Below are 24,284 nucleotides of genomic sequence, written 5' to 3'. Positions count from 1 at the left end.
CCTTCTGGTATGGAAATAGGGCGGGTCAATATCAAGAAAGGAAGAGGGTGATTGGTTAGCGGAACGTCTTACGTGACTGATTATTGGTCTACCTCTGGGGATAACCGTCCCAGTTGCCGGAGAAACAGTAACGTCATTATTTAATAAGTAATTGGTGATTGGTCCGCCCCTGAGGTTAAACTTAAAAGCCTAGGTTACCCGCGGAAATCTATGCTGTCTGATCACTGTGACAATGCGGCTGAGGAACCCGGGACTGCATCTGGGCTGCGCGCTTGCGCTTCGCTTCCTGGCCCTTGTTTCCTGGGACATCCCTGGGGCCAGAGCACTGGACAATGGATTGGCGAGGACGCCTACCATGGGCTGGCTGCACTGGGAGCGCTTCATGTGCAATCTTGACTGCCAGGAAGAGCCAGATTCCTGCATCAGGTATCAGATATTGGGTACTCCCTTCCCTTTGCTTTTCCATGTGTTTGGGTGTGTTTGGGGAACTGAAGGGTCTCAACGGGAACAGTTGAGCCCGAGGGAGCGCTCCCCGACCCGACTCTGCCGCTGCTTTTTTATCCCCAGCAAACTGTCTCGAATCGGGACTAGCCCTAAACTTTCTGTGTGACCTTTCCTGGGATGGGGGTCCGGCCAGCAACCCCTGTTTGTTTCTCTCTCTCTCTCTCTCTCTCTCTCTCTCCCCCCCCCCCCCCCCCTTTCTCTTTCTCTTCCTCTTCTCTCCTCTCTCTTTCTCTCTCTCCCTGCCCGGTTCTCCTTTTTCACTGCTCCTTGCAGAGCAGGGCCACCCCATAGGCAGTGTGCCCAAAGTAGCCCTGCCCGGTTCTATTCAGACCCTTCTTGTGAACTTTTGTTCTTCCTCTGCCGGATGCTAACCGTGAGAACATCTAGGATGGGTAGGAGGAATGGGGGCTAAGATTCGTGCCATTTTTTCTCCTTTTGGGGTCGTGCATTTCTCGGCAGTATCTCGAGAGAGTTAGAGAGACCCTAAGGTCGCTGAGATCTCTCCCACCTCGCCTATGAGCGTGGCATCAGGCTGGAAGGTTGGCATGAAGGAACTTTATACATTTACACCTTTGGGTGAGGGTTGAGGCTGAAATAGATAGGTATTGAACGTGTCTGACCCTCACAATCCTTAACTGTACATTGGGATTACAACCTTTTAATTTCAGGGAGCTGGCAAAAAAAGATCTGAAAAATAGTTCTTATCTCACACAGGTGAACTTTCAAGGAGATAACCTATTTAAAGTACATAGCACAGTGCTTGACCATTCAATTGCGCGTACAGAGCAAATGTTCCCTAACCTGGAATCGATGGGAAAATGAATGTAAACCTACAAATCTGAATGAATATGTGTATTTTTCTGGAGAGAGGATATTTACCTTTCTTCAGATTCTCAAAGGGCTCTGTGACTTTAAAAAGGTTAGGAATCACTGATAGATATTGGTAAAAGGTGGCAGTCACAGTACATTTCTGTGTTCTTAAGTTATTCGTATGAATATCTTTACAGATTAAGTCAGGATGTTGGTCAGACCTCACAGAAGAAATTGGCCTTCTAAGTTTCATGTGACCCTGTGGTACAGTATGTGTGGCAATTTTGCCCGTCACGGATTTTTTTTTTAGTGGTATTTGCATCTGATTAGAAAACTAATGCATAATCATTGCAAAAAATGTAGATAAAGAAGAGCAAAATGAAAATAAAGATTTCCCCCCACCGTTCCACCACCCAGAAATAATCATGGTTAAAATGTTAATATACAACCTTGCAATTGTTTTCTATATAAATGAAAACATAGATTTCTTTTTTCATTATTTTCCATAAAAAATGGATCATGTTTATGTCATGTTTGGCTAATGACAAGATCCTGGCACCCAGCCTGGGCTCAAATTCTGCCTCGTTGTTACTTAACCCTGTGACATTGGGTAAATTACACTTTTTTTTTTTTTTTTGAGATGGAGTCTCCCTCACACAATTCTCCTGCCTCAGCCTCCCGAGTAGCTGGGACTACAGGGGCCCGCCACCACGCCTGGCTCTTTTTTTTTTTTTTTTTTGTATTTTTTAGTACAGACGTGGTTTCACTATGTTAGCCAGGATGGTCTCCATCTCCTGACCTCGTGATCCGCCCACCTCAGCCTCCCAAAGTGCTAGTGCTGGGATTACAGGCGTGAGCCACTGCGCCCGGCCTTAGGTTTTTTGTTTTTTTTTTTTGTTTTTTTTTGAGAGGGTGTTTCACTCTGTCACCCAGGTTGGAGTGCAGTGGTGTGATCTCTGTTCAGTGCAAACTCCACCTCCCGGATTTAAGCAATTCTCCTGTCTTAGCCTCCCGAGTGGCTGGGATTACAGGCGCGCCACCACAACCAGCTAATTTTTGTATTTTTAGTAGAGACGTAGTTTCACCATGTTGCCCAAGCTGGTCTCGAACTCCTGGCCTCAAGTGATCTGCCCACCTCAGCCTCCCAAAGTACTGTTATTACAGGCGTAAGCCACTGCGCCCAGCCTTCCTTTATCTTTTAATTAATGTGCATGTATGTAATCTTTTAGGTGAACCTTTTGTGATGTTGTGCCACACCTATAATCCCAGCATTTTGGGAGTCCGAGGCAGGTGGATCACTTGAGGCCAGGAGTTCAAGACTAGCCTAGCCAAAATGGCAAAACCCTGTCTCTACTAAAAATACAAAAATTAGCCAGGTGTGGTGGCACATGCCTGTAATCTCAGCTACTCAGGAGGCTGAGGCAGAAGAATCACTGGAACCTGGGAGGCAGAAGTTGCAGTGAGCCAAGATGGCGCCACTGCACTCCAGCCTGGGCAACAGAGGGAGACTCCATCTCAAAAAAAAAAAAAGATAAAAAAGAAACCTAAGTACTTTTGGGCTTTGTTAAGGATTTTGTTAAATATATAAAGGATTGCAGGGAGAATTAACTTATTTTTAATATTGAGTATGCTTATCCAAGAGCAAAATAATATTTGTCCATTTATTCAAATCATTTAGAAGCATCATAGTTTTAACATATGAGCCTTGCACATATCTTAAATTTATCTGTAGGCATTTTAGGTTGTTCAGTTGTTCTTGTGAATGGGATCTTTTTCTCCAAATAGGATTATTGGTGATATCTGTTGATTATGTTAACTTTGTAGTTTCTTACTTTACTGAACTGTCTTCTTAGATCTAATAATCTTTTCAATTTCATCATATATTTCTCATTCCTATTTTATTTGAAGTTTTTAGGGCAGAAGTATTAAGGGGATAAGAGAGACAAAAGAAAATCTGGAAAAACAATTCATTTTACCTTACATTGCTTGTGATTACTACCACACTATTACTGGATTGGAAAAAATTGTGAAATTCCAAGGTGCCTAATAGGTACCTAAGTGTTCACTTAATGAATTGTAATGATTATTGGAATTTCTCTTTCAGTGAGAAGCTCTTCATGGAGATGGCAGAGCTCATGGTCTCAGATGGCTGGAAGGATGCAGGTTATGAGTACCTCTGCATTGATGACTGTTGGATGGCTCCCCAAAGAGATTTAGAAGGCAGACTTCAGGCAGACCCTCAGCGCTTTCCTCATGGGATTCGCCAGCTAGCTAATTATGTGAGTTTATAGATAATGTTCTTTTTCATTCAGAGGACTTTAAGCACTTCTGTACAGAAGCTTGTTTAGAAACAGCCCTCATGGCCGGGCGCAGTGGCTCACACCTGTAATCCCAGCACTTTGGGAGGCCAAGACAGGTGGATCAGCTGAGGTCAAGAGTTCGAGACCAGCCTGGCCAACATGGTGAAACCCCGACTCTACTAAAAATATAAAAAATTAGCTGGGCATGGTGATGGACGCCTGTAACCCCAGCTACTCGGGTGGCTGAGGCAGGAGAATCGCTTGAACCCAGGAGGTGGAGGTTTCAGTGAGCCGATATTGCACCATTGCACCCTAGCCTGGGCAACAAAAGCGAAACTCCATCTCAAAAAAAAAAAAAAAGGCAAGAAAAGAAAAGAAGAAAAAGAAACAACCCTCATGACACTTAGAAAGTAGAATAGCTGGCTGTTATCTGAACATCAAATTGTAAGGCTTATCGTGGACTTTGCATTCCATCAGCAGACATTTTTTTTTTTGAGACGGAGTCTCGCTCTGTCGCCCAGGCTGGAGTGCAGTGGCGCGATCTCAGCTCACTGCAAGCTCCGCCTCCCGGGTTCACGCCATTCTCCTGCCTCAGCCTCCCGAGTAGCTGGGACCACAGGTGCCCGCCACCACGCCCGGCTAATTTTTTGTATTTTTAGTAGAGATGGGGTTTCACCATGTTAGCCAAGATGGTCTCGATCTCCTGACCTCGTGATCCGCCTGCCTCAACCTCCCAAAGTGCTGGGATTACAGGCGTGAGCCACTGCGCCCGGCCTACAAATGTTTTGCAATAGCTGTTGAGGCCCATCTTGGAGTTCTCCTTCTGCTAAAACGACTGAACTCTCTAGGAGGAAAAAGGAACTTGGTTCTTGACATAAGCGTGCATGCATTTCCATATAACCTTTGGGAAGCTATTGCAATGGTACTATAAACTAGAATTTTAGAAGACAGAAGGAAAATATTCTGGAGATCATTGAAGAGAAATAGAGTCCAACACTAGTTAAAGATGATGAAGACAGATTTTTTTTTTTTTTTTTTGACAGAGTCTTGCTCTGTCACCCAGGCTGGAGTGCAGTGGCACAATCTCAGCTCACTGCAACCCTCCACCTCTTGGGTTCAAGTGATTCTCCTGCCTCAGTCTCCCAAGTAGTTGGGACTATAGGCGCACACCACCAAGCCCAGCTAATTTTTATATTTTTAGTAGAGACGGGGTTTCACCATATTGGCCAGGCTGGTCTTGAACTCCTGACCTTGTGATCCGCCCACCTCGGCCTACCAAAGTGCTGGGATTTCAGGCATAAGCCACCACGCCCAGCCGATGAAGACAGATTTTATTCAGTACTACCACAGTAGAGGAAAGAGCCAAGTTCAATTCCAAATACAACAAAGACAGGTGGAGATTTGTAGCCAATGAGCAGATTGAGGGGGTCAGTGGATGGAATATGTAAGAAGACATCAAGGGTAGGGAGCTTCTTGCTAAAGGCAGACCGTGAACTTAAACATGAAGGGTGGGGAATGAGGGAAATTGATCAGATATCAATGGTGGCAGTATTGACTTAGCAGGATTCTTGCTAAGGGGGCTTGCTAGGACAGACATAGGAAGCCAAGGTGGAGGTCTAGTCGAAAAGAAGGCTCATCAGAGAAGTCTAACCAAAGTTTGGTCAAGGAGAGTCTTTGCCAAGGTAAATGTATCATTGCCCTCAAAAGGTAACTTTCAGGATCCCATCAGGAAGATCAGCATGGCTGCTAGCTTCCTCCTCAGTTCTGGGCTATAGCTCACACGCATAGTTTGAACTAGCGCAGCAGAACTGGGGGATTTATTCTTTGTCTGCCAACAAACTCATCTGGGTGATTTTGGGGGTTTGTGGGAAAAAGCCCCCAATACCTGGTGAAGTCACCTTGTCTCTTCCCCCAGCCTGGAATGGTTCTCTCTTTCTGCTACCTCATGATTGTGCTTCTACGATGGTGACTCTTTTCCTCCCTCTCATTTCAGGTTCACAGCAAAGGACTGAAGCTAGGGATTTATGCAGATGTTGGAAATAAAACCTGCGCAGGCTTCCCTGGGAGTTTTGGATACTATGACATTGATGCCCAGACCTTTGCTGACTGGGGAGTAGATCTGCTAAAATTTGATGGTTGTTACTGTGACAGTTTGGAAAAGTTGGCAGATGGTATGTTTCATTCCAGAGATTTAGCCACAAAGGGAAGAACTTTGAGGCGAAGGTAGCTGAGCCAAAGAACCAATCTTCAGAATTTTAAATACCCTGTCACAATACTGGAAGTAATTATTCTCCATGTGCCAGAGCTCCCATCTCTTCTCTTTCAGTTAATTAATTAATTAATTCATGTACAATCCATGCATGCCTAACCATAGCTAATATTGTGCACTTATAATTCAAGAGGGCGCTAAGAGTTAATTAGTGATTGTAACTCTCTATAACACCATTTAGGAGAGTCCAGGTTGTCAGTTGGTCACAAAGAAAGAAGCATCTTCATTCCTGCCTTTCCTCAATATACACACCATCTCTGCACTACTTCCTCAGAACAATCCCAGCAGTCTGGGAGGTACTTTACACAATTTAAGCATGAGCAACTGCCTGTCCCTGCTGCTAGTTTAAACATGAACCTTCCAGGTAGCCTCTTCTTAAAATATACAGCCCCATCCGGATGTGATGGCTCATGCCTGTAATCCCAGCACTTTGGGAGGCTGAGGCAGGTGGATCACTTGAGGTCAGGAGTTCGAGACCACCGTGGCCAACATGGTGAAACTCCGTCTCTACTAAAAATACAAAAATTAGCTGAGTTTGGTGGCACATGCCTGTAATCCCAGCTACTTGGGAAGCTGAGACAGGAGAATCCCTTGAACCCGGGAAACGGAGGTTGCAGTAAGCCAAGATCGCACCACTGCACTCCAGCCTGGACGACAGAGTGAACTCCGTCTCAAAAAATAAAAATAAAAAAAATATATATATAGCCCCAGCTGGAAATTCATTTCTTTCCCTTATTTCACCCATTGTTTTCTCATACAGGTTATAAGCACATGTCCTTGGCCCTGAATAGGACTGGCAGAAGCATTGTGTACTCCTGTGAGTGGCCTCTTTATATGTGGCCCTTTCAAAAGGTGAGATAGTGAGCCCGGAATCCAATAGAACCGTGCTGATAGACAGAACTTGACAACAAAGGAAACCAAGGTCTCCTTCAAACTCCAACATTACTTAATATCATCCTACCATCTCTCCCAGGTTCCAACCACTTCTCACCATCCCCACTGCTATAATTATAGTCTAAGCTACCATCACCTGGAAAGTCATCCTTGTGTCTTCCCCTTTATTTCACCATTCATGTCCTGTCTATCAACAGTCCTTCCACCAGTATCTCTAAAATATCTCCTGAATCAGCCCACTTTCTTCCATCTCCACTACATGCACCCTGGCCTTCTATCGGCTACTATCAGCTCTCACCCAGACTGCTGTGACAGCCTGATCTCTCTGCTTCCACTCTGTCCCAACCCCCATCTATTTTCCAAGCAGCACTAGAGTTATCTTATTAAAATGTAAATATCAGTTGTTGTTTTTTTTTTTTAAGAAAAAACCCTGAGACTTAGCAGAGTTATAAAAAATATAAATGGCATCATCAGTTCCCTGCTTAAAACACTTAACTGGCTTCCAATTGCACTTGGAATGAAACCAAACCGCACTGATCCAGCCCTTGCCTGCCTCCCCAATGTCCAAGGGGTCATGGCTCTTTCCCTGGCTACACTGGTTTTCTTTCTGTCCCTCAACACTGCAAGCCTATTGCTGCCCCAGGGCCTTTACACTTGCTTTTTTTCTGCCTGAAACAGTTCTTCCCCAAATATTTTTAAAGGGCCGGGCTCCTTAACATCGAAGTCTCAGACCAAACGCCACATATGCAGACAGTTCTTCTCTAACTACTTTAAAATAGCCCTCTGTCCATTCATTCTTTATCACATTAACCTGTTTAATTTCCTTCTCAGAGCTCTGCACTATTTGGAAGTATTTGTTGACTTGTTACCATGTCTCCCCACTAGAGTGTAAGTTTCATGAGGGCAGGGACCTTGTCTGACTTTGACTGTATCCCTAGCATATGGTTAAGTGTTGAATGGTTATTTATGGAATGAATCCCTATTATTCCCTCGTCTCTGCAAAACAGTCTTTTTTCTCAGCATCTTAAACCTGATATCCCACCTGCCTATCTACAAACTTTTTTTTTTTTTTTTTTTTTTTTTTTTTTGCGACAGAGTCTTACTCTGTCACCCAGGCTGGAGTGCACTGGCACCATGTCGGCTCACTGCAACCTCAGCCTCCCAAGTAGCTGGGATTACAGGCGTGCACTACCACATCTGGCTAATTTTTGTATTTTTAGTAGAGACAGGGTTTCACCATGTTGGCCAGGCTTTTCTCAAACTCCTGACCTCAGATGATCTGCCTGCCTTGGCCTCCCAAAGTGCTGGGATTACAGGTATGAGCTACCGCGCCCAGCCTCTACAAACTTTTTATTCCATTAACAAACTATATGCCTAGGATTTAAGTTTTCTTAATGCTTGATGGAGTCCTATGTAATTTTGCAGCTTTTAATTGTACTCATTAAGATCATTTTAGTTCTGATTATAGAAGTAAATTAACTTTAAGGGATTTCAAGTTATATGGCCTACTTCTGAAGCAGACTTCTTACAGTGAAAATTCATTATAAGGGTTTAGACCTCCTTATGGAGACCTTCAATCTGTAAACTCAAGGCTACAAGTGCCTCCTTTAAACTTGACTGTTTTCATCTCACAAGGATGTTAGTAGAAAGTAAACAGAAGAGTCATATCTATTTTCACAGCCCAATTATACAGAAATCCGACAGTACTGCAATCACTGGCGAAATTTTGCTGACATTGATGATTCCTGGAAAAGTATAAAGAGTATCTTGGACTGGACATCTTTTAACCAGGAGAGAATTGTTGATGTTGCTGGACCAGGGGGTTGGAATGACCCAGATATGGTAAAAACTTGAACTCTCCTTGTTCAAGACCCTGCAGTAGCCTTGTTTCCTATTTTGATATTCAAGGTAAATAGAGGTAAAGTTCCTGGGAGGAGGCTTTATGTGAGAGTACTTAGAGCAGGATGCTGTGGAAAGTGGTTTCTCCATATGGGTCATCTAGGTAACTTTAAGAATGCTTCCTCTTCTGTTGTTTGAATTATTTCATTCTTTGTCTCAGTTAGTGATTGGCAACTTTGGCCTCAGCTGGAATCAGCAAGTAACTCAGATGGCCCTCTGGGCTATCATGGCTGCTCCTTTATTCATGTCTAATGACCTCCGACACATCAGCCCTCAAGCCAAAGCTCTCCTTCAGGATAAGGATGTAATTGCCATCAATCAGGACCCCTTGGGCAAGCAGGGGTACCAGCTTAGACAGGTAAATAAGGGTATATATTTTAAGATGGCTTTATATACCCAGTACCAAGTTTGTCTTGGGCCTAAATCTATTTTTTTCCCTTGCTCTTGATGTTACTATCAGTAATAAAGCTTTTTGCTAGAACCATTATTTTCAAAATAATGCTACAGTATCATTTTAATTTTTCCTACAAGTGCTTGATAGTTCTGACATTAAGAATTAATGCCAAACTAACAGGGCCACTTATCACTAGTTGCTAAGCAATCACACTTATTTTCTTGGTTTTTCAGGGAGACAACTTTGAAGTGTGGGAACGACCTCTCTCAGACTTAGCCTGGGCTGTAGCTGTGATAAACCGGCAGGAGATCGGTGGACCTCGCTCTTATACCATCGCGGTTGCTTCCCTGGGTAAAGGAGTGGCCTGTAATCCTGCCTGCTTCATCACACAGCTCCTCCCTGTGAATAGGAAGCTAGGGTTCTATGAATGGACTTCAAGGTTAAGAAGTCACATAAATCCCACAGGCACTGTTTTGCTTCGGCTAGAAAGTACAGTGCAGATGTCAATTAAAGACTTACTTTAAAATGTTTATTTTGTTGCCAACTACTACTTCCCGTCCACCTTTTTCTCTATTCACTTTAAAAGCTCCCTTTCCACCAGGCTCAGTGGCTCATGCCTGTAATCCCAGCGCTTTGGGAGGCTGAGGCAGGCATATCACCTGAGGTCAGGATTTCAAGACCAGCCTGGCTAACACAGTGAAGCCCCGTCTCTACTAAAAATATAAAAATTAGCCAGGTGTGGTGGCGTCTGTAGTTCCAGCTACTCAGGAGGCTGAGGTAGGAGAATCACTTGAACCCGGGAAGTGGAGGCTGCAGTGAGCCAAGATCATGCCACTGCATTCCAGCCTGGGCAACAGAGTGAGACTCCATCTCAAAAAAAAAAGTTTTATTTCCTTGAATAAAATTTTCCAATGTTGAAACTTTGGTACTAAAACTATTAAACCCGTATTTACTCATCCAGATACCCACCCCCCTTGTTGAGATTCTCTCCCAATTATCAAAATGTGTAACATATTTAACTACAAAGAGCTATAAACATCACTAAGACTGAAATGTAATAAGGATTTATAGCCCAGGTGCGGTGGCTTACGCCTGTAATCCCAACACTTTGGGAGGCTGAGTCGGACAGATCACGAGGTCAGAGGATCTAGACCATCCTGGTCAACATGGTGAAACCCTGTCTCTACTAAAAATACAAAAATTAGCCAGACGTGGTGGCAGGCACCTATAATAATCCCAGCTACTCAGGAGGCTGAGGCAGGACAATCACTTGAACACGGGAGGCGGAGGTTGCAGTGAGCTAAGATTGCACCAATTGCACTACAGCCTAGGCAAGAGCAAAACTCCGTCTCAAAAAAAAAGATGTATAATTTGGAACTGTTAGGAGGCATTTTAATGAATGGTTGTCTCTTAAGATTCTTCCACCGAGTTTAGCCAGACATGGTGGCTCACACCTGTAATCCCAGCATCTTGGAACACTGAGATGGGAATTTCACTGAAGGTCAAGAGTTCCAGACCAGCTGGGTAACAAAGAGAGACTCCCACCAAAAAACCAAAGTAGTCAGGTGTGGTGACAGGCACCTCTAGTCCCAGCTACTCAGGAGGCTGAGGCAGGAGGACCACTTGAGCCTGCAAACTCAAAGCTGTAGCAAGCTATGATCCATACCATTGGCATTCCAGTCCACATGAGAGGGAGACCTTGTCTCAAAAAAAAGAAATTCCACTGGAGAGTTTCATACACCAGAAAACCTGTTCTTTGTAGTTATTTTGGCATAAATATGTCTACTTTAAAATGTGAGGAGGAATGTCAAAATGTTTAAGAGTGTAAGACCTGGCCGGGCGCGGTGGCTCAAGCCTGTAATCCCAGCACTTTGGGAGGCCGAGACGGGCGGATCACGAGGTCAGGAGATCGAGACCATCCTGGCTAACACGGTGAAACCCCGTCTCTACTCAAAAATACAAAAAACTAGACGGGCGATGTGGCGGGGGCCTGTAGTCCCAGCTACTCGGGAGGCTGAGGCAGGAGAATGGCGTAAACCCAGGAAGCGGAGCTTGCAGTAAGCTGAGATCCGGCCACTGCACTCCAGCCTGGGCGACAGAGCAAGACTCCGTCTCAAAAAAAAAAAGTAAGACCAAGTCCATAGACAACATTATATATATTACACAGCGTAACTGTGTCTGGAGAACAATGCCAAAAGTCTTTATTAAATTAACTGTTATACCAAAGATCTGAGACTTAACTCTTAGCAAAAACATCTCATATTCACTATGAATGTGTAGTACTGACTTCTCACTATTAACCTGAAATGTGTCTACTCACATAACCAATAACCACTGCATAACGGCAAACTGCATCTCATAAGGCCCCCAGTGATTAAAGTGCCAAATTAGAAAATTGCAACATACGATGTGAACTCAACCAGTCAGCTTCAATCCAAAACAAGTAGTACCAGGAAGAGGCATAAATTTCCCCACAGGCAGAATTGTGTTGATGGCTCTAGCTTATTCCCTCCCAAAAGATGAATGGCAAACAAATGAACTGAACATAAACTCAAGATTTTATTGTCTTCATAATAAAAGATGACACTTAGAACTGGATCACTTGGCCCTGTAACAGAACAGAAAAAAGTTGAGTTTTGTATTTTGCCATTAACTACTGCCCCATCAAGAACATTATCTGTTCCTAAAATGTTCACCATGCTGTTAAGCTTCCTCATTTTTCCTTTCCTCCTTGTAGCAGAAAACCTCACATACCTTTAGCTATAGATCTAGTATTTTTAGAGGATTACCCCTGAGCTCTATGCCACAATGAATGTTCACCTTTTCAAATAATAAAGCTATGAAAAATATTGCACCTTCCACCCGCAATTATATACCTTTCTCTTCTTATCTCCTCCCAGTTCAAAATGCTTGCATCTTTTAATAGCCAGCATTCTCTTAGATCTGCAGTTGGGCTCAACGCACTCAAGCCTTAGCACAATCTTCTTTGTAGTTTTAGCCTGGAAAAAAATTAAAGCCTTAATAAATAACTATAGAAGATCACTTTCTTCAAAAATGACTGCTTTAAATAGTACTCAGTGTACTCTTAAGCCATAGGGAGAAAATAATCTAAAAATCAGTGAATTTAAGAGAAAATGTGTAGAACTTGAGGACTAAAAAAAATAAAGGCTGGGCACAGTGGCTCATGCCTGTAATCCCAGCACTTTGGGAGGCCAAGGCAGGCAGATCACGAGGTCAGGAGTTCGAGACCAGCCTGACCAACATGGTGAAACCCCGTCTCTACTAAAAATATGAAAAGTCAGCCGAGCGTGGTGGCACGCGTCTATAATCCCAGCTACTCGGGAGGCTGAGGTAGGAGACTCACTTGAACCCGGGAGGCAGCGGAGGTTGCAGTGAGCAGAGATCGAGCCACTGCACTCCAGCCTGGAGAGACAGTGCAAGACTCCATCTCAAAAAAAAAAAAAAAAAAAAAACTCTCTATATATAAAAAGAGAAAACGTGGTAATAGCAAAGATGGCATGTCATCCAGTTTGAATCCAAACCCCATTCAGATCAAACATCCTAAAGATTCCTATCAAATGGGCCACCCTGAACTTGTGGCCATTCAGCAGCTCTGCACAGTTCTTTAATCCCAACAGTTTGTGAGGCTGAGGCAGGAGGATCACTTGAGCCCAGGAGTTTGAGACCAGCCTGGGCAACACAGTGAGAACCCCATCTCTATAAAAGATCAATAAATTCTAAGACTACCTAGAATTTATGTGCATTCAACTGAATTATTTAACTCAAACTACACTCCCCACTAATACTCAACTTTTTTGATTGTTCCTTTTTTTTTTTTTGAGACGGAGTTTCGCTCTTGTTGCCCAGGCTGGAGTGCAATGGCGTGATCTCAGCTCCTTCTCCTGGGTTCAAGCAATTCTCCTGTTTCAGCCTCCTGAGTAGCTGGGATAACAGGTGCCCACCACCAAGCCCAGCTAATTTTTTTGTTATTTTTACTAGAGACGGGGGTTTCATCACGTTGGCCAGGCTGGTCTCAATCTCCTGACCTCAGGTGATCCACCCGCCTCGGCCTCCCAAAGTGCTGGGATTACAGGCACTTAGTCAGCCACCACGCATGGCCTTGATTGCTTCTTTTTACCTCAACAGAACTATTGTTTACAAGTTTCGTATTTACCAAAAAATTGCAAACATGCTACAGAGTTCTCATAAACCTTACAACCAGTTTCTCATCTTACATTAGTATGACTCATTAACAAACCAACACTGATGCCTTATTAACTCAAGTCCATGCTTTTTAAAATTTCCTTGTATTTTCCTAATGTCCTTTTTCGGTTCTAGGACCCCATCCAGGACACAACCTAACATTTAGTCATCATGTCTCTAGACTCCTTTGGCTGTGGCAATTTCTCAGACCTTTTTGATGATCTTGACAATTTCAGCACTACCGGTCAGGTATTTTGTAAAATGCCCCTCTTGGGATTTGTTTTTCTCATGATTAGATAGGGTTATGGATTTTTTTTAGTGTCATTTTCATCACACCTTATCAAGGGTATATATCAACATGACTCATGACTGTTGATGTTAACCTTGATTACCTGGCTGAAGTAGTGCTTGTTAGGTTTCTCCACTGTAAAGTTTTATTGCATTTTTTCTTTGAGATACAAACAATCCAATTACACTCTAAGTTATTTTAAAATATGCAACTAAGTTATTGACTTTAGTCACCCTGTCATGCTATCAATTAGTTGGTCTAATTCATTCTAATTTTTTGTACCCACTAACCATCCCCACCTCCCCCCACTACCCTTCCCAGCTTCTGGTAACCATCCTTCTACTCTCTATATTCGAGTCCACTTGTTTTGATTTTTAGATCCCACAAATGAAAACATGTGATGTTTGTCTTTGTGTGCCTATTTCACTTAACATAATGATCTCCAGTTCCACCCATGTTGTTGTAAATGACTGGATATCATTCTTTTTATGGTTGAATAGTACTCCATTGCGTATAGGTGCATTTTCTTTTTTTCTTGTTTTTTTTCTTTTTTGAGATGGAGGCTTGCTCTGTCGCCCAGGCTGGAGTGCAGCGGCGTGATCTCCACTCACTGCAGCCTCTGCCTCCCAGGTTCCAGCGATTCTCCTGCCTCAGCCTCCCGGGTAGCTGAGATTACAGGCCCGCACCACACGCCCAGCTAATTTTTGTACTTTTACTAGAGACGGGGTTTCACTATCTTGGCCAGGTTGGTCTCGAACTCCTGACCTCAGGTGATCCACCCACCTCGACCTCCCAAAGTGCTAGGCACAAGCCACTGCGCCCGGCTGCATATAGGTACGTTTTCTTTATCCATTCATCCCCTGATGGACACTAAGGTTGCTTCTAAATCTTAGCTATTATAAACAGTGCTGCAACAAACATAGGAGTGCAGGTATCTCTTGGATATGCTGATTTTCTTCTGGGTATATACTCAGCAGTGGGATTGTTGGATCATATAGTAGGTCAATTTTTAAATATTCAAATTTCTTAATAAGCTTGCCCCTTTAGCAAGAGTTCTGCTACTGCTGCTAGCTTGCAGTTCTTAACAGGCCAAAACCTAGTTAGAACCTGTCTTCTAAACAAGTTATCCAAATGTGAAAAGGTATAAAAAGCATTCTTTCTGCCACCCTGAGACCAAACCACTTACTGCAGCCAAATGAGCACTAAAGTCATTCCTTAATACTTTCTGGAGCTAAACTGCATGAGAGGCAAAGTGCCAAAAGAAATGCTGTGTTGGAGAGAATGCTCGGTTCCAATCATCGTGCTAATAATTACTTTAATGGTTAGCCAAATCACCTAAGGTTTGAGAATAAACAGAAACTCGCTCAGCCTGAGAATATAGAATTCAGGAGGCTAGCAGACAGGCCTAAATGGCTATTCTATAAGAGTTTTAAGACTTCACGAGAACAGGTAGCTGACTGCAGGTTTCTGTGATGAGAAACAACAGAACTTAGTGCAACCAACAGTCGAGGATTCAGACATGACAACAGATAAGGAACAAGGCAAATGAAAGGACTTACAAGCGTACTCACACCTCAGTTCTTAGGAAAGCAGGGCACATTCCTCAATTTTTTGCCTCTTCAGAAGGGAAAGGATAAAAAATCGTAAACACTGAAATAGTGCAGTATTGTGGACTAATCAGACCTGAGTTGCATTCCCAGCTCCATCACCTACTAGATATATCACTGCAGTCAACTGTGAAAACTTCGCTAAACTAACGCTATACCTTTATCATGAAGTGTGTGGACTAGAGACAAGTATACATCCTTACTGCAATTAAGTGGGAAACGTCAAATAGTAATTACCACTCACCTTTTTCCGGAAAATCGGCTTAGTTTGCCCACCATAGCCACTCTGCTTCCTGTCATAGCGCCGCTTTCCTGGGAAAACGAATTGGTATTTGTTATAAAATACCGAAGATCAGCAAGTAATTCTTACAGATTTTATCTTAATTTTGCAGCAGAAATATTAACGCTCAAGTCGGGCGTGGGGGGGGAAGAGACCTGGACCCGTATGTTACTCTACAACACAAATGTCACAGTAACACCAAATTATGCAGAATCCATCTTACCCTGGGCATACAGAGAATCCTTGCCCTTCTTGTACTGTGTCACTTTGTGGGGTTGGTGCTTGCCACACTTCTTACAGAAAGTCCGGCGGGTTTTAGGGACGTTAACCTAGTAAAGAAACCGTTCAGAACGTGCAGTGTTATTTGACCACAATGGCACAACGCCCTACCTCACCCAGCTAAAGCTAAAGCACTCCACGAGTACTCCTCACTACATGCTAACTCCGACTACAGGGTGGGTCAGCCCCATGTGCTTCAAGCAGAGCTTCCTCCCTCCGTCGAGCACCAAAGAGGGAAAAGATCTTATTAACTCCACCCCCGGCTAACTCTACCTCTTTGAACCCATTACTTCAATTCCTGGCCCGGTAGCCCGGTCCCTTTAGGGTTGATCCCGGCAAAATTGGGTTGCTCCGGTATATCGAGTCCACACAGGAGCCTGGACCCATCCCGGCATAGCACCGGCGACGAAGGGGGGAAAGATTAAGCTGGATGTTACCCGGCCCCACCAGCAAGCCCTACCATGCTTGCAAGAGCGATATCGACACGGGAAGAAAGAAAGAAGCCGCGCCGCAAACGGAAGTATATAGGAGGTTCCCGATCGCACTTCCTCTTGGGAGTCGGTAGGAGCAATCATAGAGTGTAAGGCTCGGCGCAGCGCCCTCCGGCTGCTGAGAGGACTCAGTTCCGAGCCGCGGGCGGGAGCTTAAGGAAGGACTCCGCCTAAAGGGTGGTCCACTCACCCCAACTTCCTCCCGCCCCGCAGCTTTGCAGCGTTTCGTCACTTTATCTCTTTTGGTGGACACTGCTACATAGTGGCGTTCAGTGAAGGGAGCAGTGTTTTTCCCAGATCCTCTGGCCTTCCCGTCCCCGAGGGAAGCTAGGACTAGGGTCGAAAGGAGGGGTCCTCCACCTCGACGTTCCATTCCTGTTCCACCTCAAGGTCACTGGGAACACCTTTCGCAGCAAACTGCTGATTCAGTGAAGGCCTGGAGGGAGCCAATTGCTCTAGTTCATCAATCACATGGCCAGTTGGTCCATTCAACAAATGGTCATTAGATGCCCATTATGTGTGAGGCACTGTTCGGGGGAGGGATACAGTAATCTAATAGGCTTATAAATGTACAATTATGAACCAAGTACTTTGAAGAAAAGGAACAATGATTGGCGTTAAAGCAGCACCCTTCTGTTGAGGGAGTAAGTCAACTGCTCTAGGTTCTGAAAAGTGACAATGAAATTGTTTGGCTCCTGTAATAGCAATCATCAAGCCTAGAAGTAGAAAGTATCCAGTGGCTCTTCCCTTCCTTGCAGACCTGACAGAAGGCATATACTAGGTTTCAAGAGAGTCCAGCATAGAAAGACTGCAGGGTGCTAAACATTTTTTTTTTTTTTTTTTTTTTTTTTTTTGAGACGGAGTCTTGCTCTGCCGCCCAGGCTGGAGTGCAGTGGCCGGCTCTCAGCTCACTGCAAGCTCCGCCTCCCGGGTTGACGCCATTCTCCTGTCTCAGCCTCCCGAGTAGCTGGGACTACAGGCGCCCGCCTGGTCGCCCGGCTGGTTTTTTGTATTTTTTTAGTAGAGACGGGGTTTCACCGTATTAGCCAGGATGGTCTCGATCTCCTGACCTCGTGATCCGCCCGTCTCGGCCTCCCAAAGTGCTGGGATTACAGGCTTGAGCCACCGCGCCCGGCCTTGCTAAACATTTTAAATAGATTGTGTCATACAATTCTCACAGTAATTCTAGGAGACAGGTGGTACTATTATTCCCATTTTACAGGTTAAGAAATTGAGGTCGTAGAATGTTAAACGATTTTCCCAATGTCAACAGTATTTAGTGAATCTAGGATACAAACCCGGGTAGACTGGCTCTAGAACCTGGGTTCCTTTAACATTATAAAATACTGCTGTTGTGGCCTGGTAATTATAATAGCTAAAAAAAATATATATATATATATATGGCGCACTTACTATATGCCAGGCATTCTCCTAACCACCTTACATACTACCCCTTTTAATCCTGACAGCAACCCCAGGAGGTATGTACCAGTATTAGTATTTAACAGGTGAGGACACTAAGGCACAAGAGATGTTAAGTTTACTTACCTGAAGTCACACAGGTTGTTATTTTTTTTGTGGAGCTGGAATTTGATCCTAGGTAGTCTAACACTACAGCCTTGCACTTAACCACTACATCATACAAAGGAAGCAGGGGCATCTGCAGTGTAGAGGATGGTGAGGAGACAGAATTGGGCTGAGACACAGGAGGAGGTGGCAGTGGAGTAGGGACTGACGAACCATGACAGTCTGGGGTATCTTGCTTGCACAACCCTCCAGGAACACGCGTGGGACCTGAGCTGATACTCTGATCATCCCCTTTTTTGTTGGGTGGTCTCTGGGAATGAGATAATAAAAATATTACCACTACCTGCTACATTTCCTGAAAGTTTCTTTGCCAAACTTCCAGCATTTTCTTTTTCTTTCCAGATTCTTAAGCAGTCTCACTGGCCTTTAGGGGTTTATGTTAGTAACATGGAAATATGAAGACCATGAACATGGCCCCTCTTCATTTAATCAACCTTAGTTCTTTCTATCATACCTCGTGTTACTTGGCTTTGTGGGGTTTTTGCTTGTTTTTGCTTACTTAAAAATATTTAATTGACAAAAATTGTTTATATTCAAGGTGTACAGCATGATGATTTGATATGTGTATACACTGTGTAATGATTACCACAGTCAAATTGATTAACACATTTATCATCCATCACCATCCATAGTTACCATAGGGGTGGTGAGGACACTTAAAATCTGCTCTCTTATCAAATTTCAATAATACAATGTTATTGACTATGGTCACTATATTGTACATTAGATCCCCAGAGCTTATACATCCTATAAGTGAAAGTTTGTACACCAATGCTGACACTGAGGTGGGAGGATCACTTGAGCTGTTCTCTGTTTTGGACATGTTCCTGCTCATTAATTTCCCCTAAGACAAGGTACTCAGAACTGGATGCAGGACTCTAGGTGTGGTCTGGCTTTGCAGAGTAGGTGGCATGTTACCTTCCTCTGTCTAGATATTTTACTTCTGTAAGGAAGCCTCAGTGTCATGTTGGCTTTTCTGGAAGCCGTGTTAACTGACATGACATGCCTTTTGATTACTATCAGCAAAAACCCCTGAACCATTTTCACAAATGCTACTGCTACTCCACTTTCTCCTGGAGTCATTTGAAGTTCAAATTTGGGGCCCAATTGTGATACATCACCTTTAGCCCCGGTAAAATACACTTTGTGGAATTTGGCTTCTCACACCAGGTGATCAAGATCTTTTTGGAAACTAATTGCCCTCTTCTGTCATCCAGTCTAGCACACAGAGCCTTGCACCATTCATAAACTAACTGGGCTACTTTTTATATTTTCCTCAAAGATCATCAGCAAAAATGTTGAACAGGATAGCACCAAGAATAGAACCTTATATTGCATTGGGAATCTGTTCAGGTGACACTCAGCTGTTCATTTGTGCTATCTGAGTACAGTCCTCCTGTCAGTATGGATGAGTGTGCTAGGGGAGTGGTCGTGGGCAGAGGGTGAAGAAGAGCCTACGTCTACTTGCTCTTTTCCCTTGTGCTCCTCTCTCTCTTGTTTAGCTCTCCCACTGGATGCCTCTCACCTCCCAGTCCCCACCCCAAGATGGACCTTGAGAAGGGACAGGGCATGTGACAACAAGTGACATAAGATGAAGAAAAGAGGAGGGAAGGTGAATGCCTGTGACCAACCCTCAGGCAGGTGAGTGGAGCAGCTATTGGGGGTGACTAGCAAAAGGATAGAAGTTGTCAATAAAGTAAGGCAATCGTACAACACATGCTGTCCATCTATCTTGTGCAAATGTGAGGATCAACAACTATATCATCAGTCTACAAATGCTTTAAATGTTTTTATTTAAAGTCCTGTTGGTGACCGGGAGAGGTGGCTCACCCCTGTAATCCCTGCATTTTGGGAGGCCGAAGCAGGAGGATCGCTTGAGCCCACGAGTTTGAGACCAGCCTGAGCAACATAGTGAAACCCCACCTCTACAAAAAATACAAAAATTAGCCCAGCACAGTGATGTGTGCCTCTAGTCCCAGCTACTAGGGAGGCTGAGGTGAGAGGATCGCTTGAGCCCAGGAGACGGAGGCTGCAGTGAGCCATGATCATGTTGCTGCACTCTAGCCTGGGCTTCAGAGCAAGACACTGTCTCAAAACAAAACAAAACAAAACAAAAAAAAAAAAAAAAAAAAAAAAAAAAAAAAAAAAAAAAGGTCCCAGGGCCTGTTGGGGGTTGGGGGTGAGGGGAGGGATCTTAGAGGATGGGTCAATAGGTGCAGCAAATCACCACAGCACACGTATACCTATGTAACAAACCTGCACCTTCTGCACATATATTCCAGTTTTTTGTTTGCTTGTTTGTTTGTTTTTTGGACTAAATAAAGAAAAAAAATAAGGTCCTGTTGACTTAAAAGCTCGGATGACCTTGTAGTGGGACCTGTGATCTGTTTCTACACTAGGATACAGTGCCATGGGGCAAGGAAATATGGTAGTGCCCAAGATGTCAAGGTGGGCAGGCAGATCAGTCAGCAGGGGCTCCAGTGTCATGGCCTGCATTCAATACTGGCTGCATTTCCTAGAAGAATCCCTGGGGGAAACATTGCAGTTGGAGCATAAAGTAGGGGGCCCCTGAGAAAACCTCCAGGCTTCAAGTGACACTAGTCTGCTTTACTGGTTTACACGACTCAAGAGAAAGGTGTACATTGAGAGATAATCCCTGAGGCTGAATCTTAAAAGAAGAAAATCAACATCCACAGAAAATGGGGAAGGGCACATTTTTATCTGTAGGGGAAAAATGCTTTCTTAGAAAATGACTCAGCAGGAGGAAGTCTTGTCTCTACCTCTGTCTGGCTCTGTCCTTTGGGGTCCCTTCACTATCAAGTTCAACTGTGTGTCCCTGAGACTCCTCTGCCCCGGAGGACAGGAGACTCGAAAACGCTCTTCCTGGCCAATCTCTTTGCTCTGTGTCTGCCAGCCCCTAGCATCTCTCCTCTTTCCTGTAAGCCCCTCTCCCTGTGCTGACTGTCTTCATAGTACTTCAGGTATGTTGTCCCTTTACCTCTAGGAGGATAGCTTGATGACCTGTCTGTTCAGGCCAGCCCCATCTAGAGTCTCAGTGGCCCCAGTCATGTTGAGAAAGGTTCTTTCAGAGACAGACTCAAGATAGTAGTGTCAGAGGTCCCAAGCAAATGAAGGGCGGGGACAGTTGAGGGGGTGGAATAGGGACGGCAGCAGGGAACCAGATAGCATGCTGCTGAGAAGAAAAAAAGACATTGGTTTAGGTCAGGAAACAAAAAAAGGGAACTGAGTGGCTGTGAAAGGGTGGGGTTTGCTCAGACTGTCCTTCCTCTCTGGACTGTAAGAATATGTCTCCAGGGCCAGTGTCTGCTGCGATCGAGTCCCACCTTCCAAGTCCTGGCATCTCAATGCATCTGGGAAGCTACCTGCATTAAGTCAGGACTGAGGTGGGTCTGGGGTATGGCAGGGGCTGGGCAGCAGCAGCAATGTACTTTTCTTGGGACCCCTAAAAAACAGAGAGACAGCATGGCTGGTGCCATTTATCAGCTAGCAGAGGAGGCTGACGGAGGGTGGGAGTGTCATCAGCACAAGGCCCTGGCAGTCCCGTCTGGTGATTAGAGTGGCCGAAAAGGTCCTTTCCGACAAGAGCTGTGGGTGGGGTGAACAGGAAGAGAAAAATGTGACATGAGGTGACCATCCGAACAGGTAGCAAATGTTAGAAAGGGGTACCGCTGGCAAACTTAGTGGAAAAGTAATATTGCAGGGAGCAGTCAGATAAAAACAAGCTCTTCTGTCAAATAGTGCTTGAAGACTCAATAGGGATACATGGGTCAATGAAGCCCTTAGAAAAAGAAATACTAAGAGGCAGATTCTCTGAGAACATGGTGAAAGCTCATGCTCCACATTATGCAGTTGACCTTTGTGAGCTAGGGAAAGGCCTGGCTAGGCCAGGGTGTAGGCTACCTGCCTTGAGCTGTACCAGGCCAAATGTTGCCAGGATCAGAGCCGGCTTGTTGAAAGGACTGTGTGAAAGCTGTGCCAGCCTCGTGGTAACAATGAGTAAAAGACTGGGCCAGGAGAAAGCAGCCTCTGCCTTAGCCCGGACAGTGCGGCCAACCCCTGAGGTTCTGGCAAAGGTTTCTCCTCTTATCATTGCCCTCCATGTGCATGGTTTGCTTTTCTCTTGTCTTCATTATTTCTCCTTTCCTTTCCTCCTCTCCAACCTCCTCCTCTTCCCACTCGTCCTCCTTTCTCTACCTGTATCCCTTCTTCACTATACCCTCCTCTGTTCTGTTGATTACCATAGACTCTGACATACAGTTAGCACTTAATAAATAATTGCTGAATTACATTGACTTTTTCTTGCTCCTTTCTTCCCCTGCTCTTTTCCCTTTTCCTTTCCCTTTCCCTTTCCTCCTCCCTGCCTGCCTAGTACCTTCCCCATAAGGTGGTTGTGAGCAGTAAATGTGCAAATACATGTAAAGCATTTAGAACAGGGCCTGGAAATGGTAAGTGCTGGATCTCAGTATTTGCTATAATTTTTACTCTGCCTCAGACCTGCCAATGTCCCCCAGAGGGTCTACCTAGAGCAAACTAGAGCAAATTATAGGACATTTAGAATAAAAGTGATTGGTGACCCCAATCAAGACATCCTTGGATGAGTTGCCCAGACTCCAAATGAAATTCCAATTTCTTGGCCACCTAGCTCTCAAAGCTGAAAGTCTCTGTCTCATGCCTTGCATGTCTAGAGGCAGGGCAGCAGCAAGGCCCAGCGGCTGTGGGGGGTCTACACAGCTCAGTGGCTGTCATCTTTGCTCATGTCAACCTAAAGCATTATACCCAAACAGTGTCCCTTAGGGCTTGCCCTATCTATTCTGATTCCTTTTATATTCAAACTATTTAAACTGCTTGCTTGTGTTGAAGTCCAAATTTCCACTGCATATGGCTGTTGATGCTTTTGTTTGGAATTCTTTTTTTTTTTTTTGACACGGAGTTTTGCTCGTGCTGCCCAGGCTGGAGTGCAATGGCACGATCTTGGCTCACCACAACCTCCGCCTCCCGGGTTCAAGCGATTCTCCTGCCTCAACCTCCCAAGTAGCTGGGATTACAGGCATGCGCCACCACGCTAATTTTGTATTTTTAGTAGAGACGGGGTTTCTCCATGTTGGTCAGGCTGGTCTTGAAATCCCAACCTCAGGTGATCTTCTCGCCTGGGCCTCCCAAAGTGCTAGGATTACAGGCACCAGCCACCACAACCAACCTGAAATTCTTTGTAAACTCCTATGGTGTGAACTAATGTAACTTTCCATCCACTTATGGGGGATTGGTGCAATTTTAAATTATCACTATGATTTGCTATTTCCATTCGAGCAAATTTCCTATAGAGTTTCCTTTCAGTGGACTAGACCCATATCAGGAAGTGACTTAGGTATAAAGGGAAGATATAGCTTTCAAGAACCAAAGTTTGGGTGTTCTCCAAAGAGTTATCAGATACCCCCTTCTACTCCCGCAATGATCTGATTGCTGAGATCTGATTGCTAACTACTGAAAATAAGGAAGAACTAGAATTTTCAGTGACACAGTGCTCAACAAGAAGCTAGAAAAGAGGCCTTGACATATTTGACTCCAAAGCTACTTGGTTATGCATGAAGCCATCTGGGGAGGGGAAGGAGGAGGGAGAACTCCTCTGAGGACCCTGAAACAATTGGGCCACGTGTGACTTTCAGTTTCTATGGAGATTCATGTGCAGTGGCTGAGGGTGATCTGAGAGCATTGGAAACCTAGAAGCTTTAATCCCAGGCTCTTCTATCTGCTCTTAGAAAGTTCTCACAAGATATCTTTAGGATTATATTGGTTATTTGAATCTCAAGGAGAAGCTGATCTCACTGCCCTACCTCCCTGAACTGAAAACAAACTATAGTCTGTTAGCTCACCCTAGAAGAAGGAAATTCTAGGGTCAAGAGAAGTTAAGTTTTAGACAAGTTGGAGGTTGGAATATACTGGAGTTTAAGATCATTGACTCAATAAAAAAAAAAAAAAAAAAAAAAAAAAAAAAAAAAACAGACTTGTCTGCAGTAAAACCAGAGTTTTAAAAATGATTAGAGGCCGGGCGCGGTGGCTCAAGCCTGTAATCCCAGCACTCTGGGAGGCCGAGACGGGCGGATCACAAGGTCAGGAGATCGAGACCATCCTGGCTAACCCGGTGAAACCCCGTCTCTACTAAAAAAATATAAAAAACTAGCCGGGCGAGGTGGCGGGCGCTTGTAGTCCCAGCTACTCGGGAGGCTGAGGCAGGAGAATGGCGTAAACCTGGGAGGCGGAGCTTGCAGTGAGCTGAGATCCGGCCACTGCACTCCAGCCTGGGCGACAGAGCGAGACTCCGTCTCAAAAAAAAAAAAAAAAAAAAAAAAAAAAAAAAAAAAAAAAGATTAGAAATGGACCAGAAAAGAGATAAGGATAATGAGAAAGGGGGTTCTCTAAAACTATTTGGAGCTGAAATTGGGACAATGTTTCTGGAAAC

General features: G+C 44.4%; 3 protein-coding genes across 4 annotated transcripts in view; 2 read left to right on the top strand and 1 right to left on the bottom strand.

Annotated features, from left to right (window-relative positions):
• The first annotated feature begins 6 nt into the window (after positions 1-6).
• On the top strand, positions 7-9,600 carry GLA (galactosidase alpha). Its single transcript, XM_010359651.2, has 7 exons — positions 7-426; positions 3,419-3,593; positions 5,608-5,785; positions 6,644-6,735; positions 8,458-8,619; positions 8,837-9,034; positions 9,304-9,600. Exons 1-7 carry the CDS (start codon positions 233-235, stop codon positions 9,592-9,594), a joined length of 1,290 nt encoding a protein of 429 aa, XP_010357953.1. The 5' UTR covers positions 7-232; the 3' UTR covers positions 9,595-9,600.
• A 2,005-nt stretch (positions 9,601-11,605) lies between these two features.
• LOC104659583 (60S ribosomal protein L36a) lies at positions 11,606-16,318 on the bottom strand. Its single transcript, XM_010359652.2, is given in 6 exon segments — positions 11,606-11,678; positions 11,947-12,069; positions 15,414-15,481; positions 15,673-15,778; positions 16,189-16,218; positions 16,220-16,318. Coding segments are annotated over 6 exon segments (432 nt in total). The 5' UTR covers positions 16,304-16,318; the 3' UTR covers positions 11,606-11,657.
• Positions 16,319-21,052: 4,734 nt separating this feature from the next.
• The window catches only part of BTK (Bruton tyrosine kinase), a 37,023-nt gene continuing 33,791 nt past the window's right edge, over positions 21,053-24,284 (top strand). For both annotated transcript variants that reach the window (XM_030933942.1, XM_010359645.2), the window contains exon 1: positions 21,053-21,210. The gene's annotated coding sequence lies outside the window, so the exon portion shown is untranslated. The remainder of the gene's footprint in view (positions 21,211-24,284) is intronic.

The sequence above is a fragment of the Rhinopithecus roxellana genome, chromosome 7, assembly GCF_007565055.1.
Source record: "Rhinopithecus roxellana isolate Shanxi Qingling chromosome 7, ASM756505v1, whole genome shotgun sequence".
Lineage (NCBI taxonomy): Eukaryota > Metazoa > Chordata > Mammalia > Primates > Cercopithecidae > Rhinopithecus > Rhinopithecus roxellana.
This window is presented reverse-complemented; position numbering and strand designations above follow the sequence as displayed.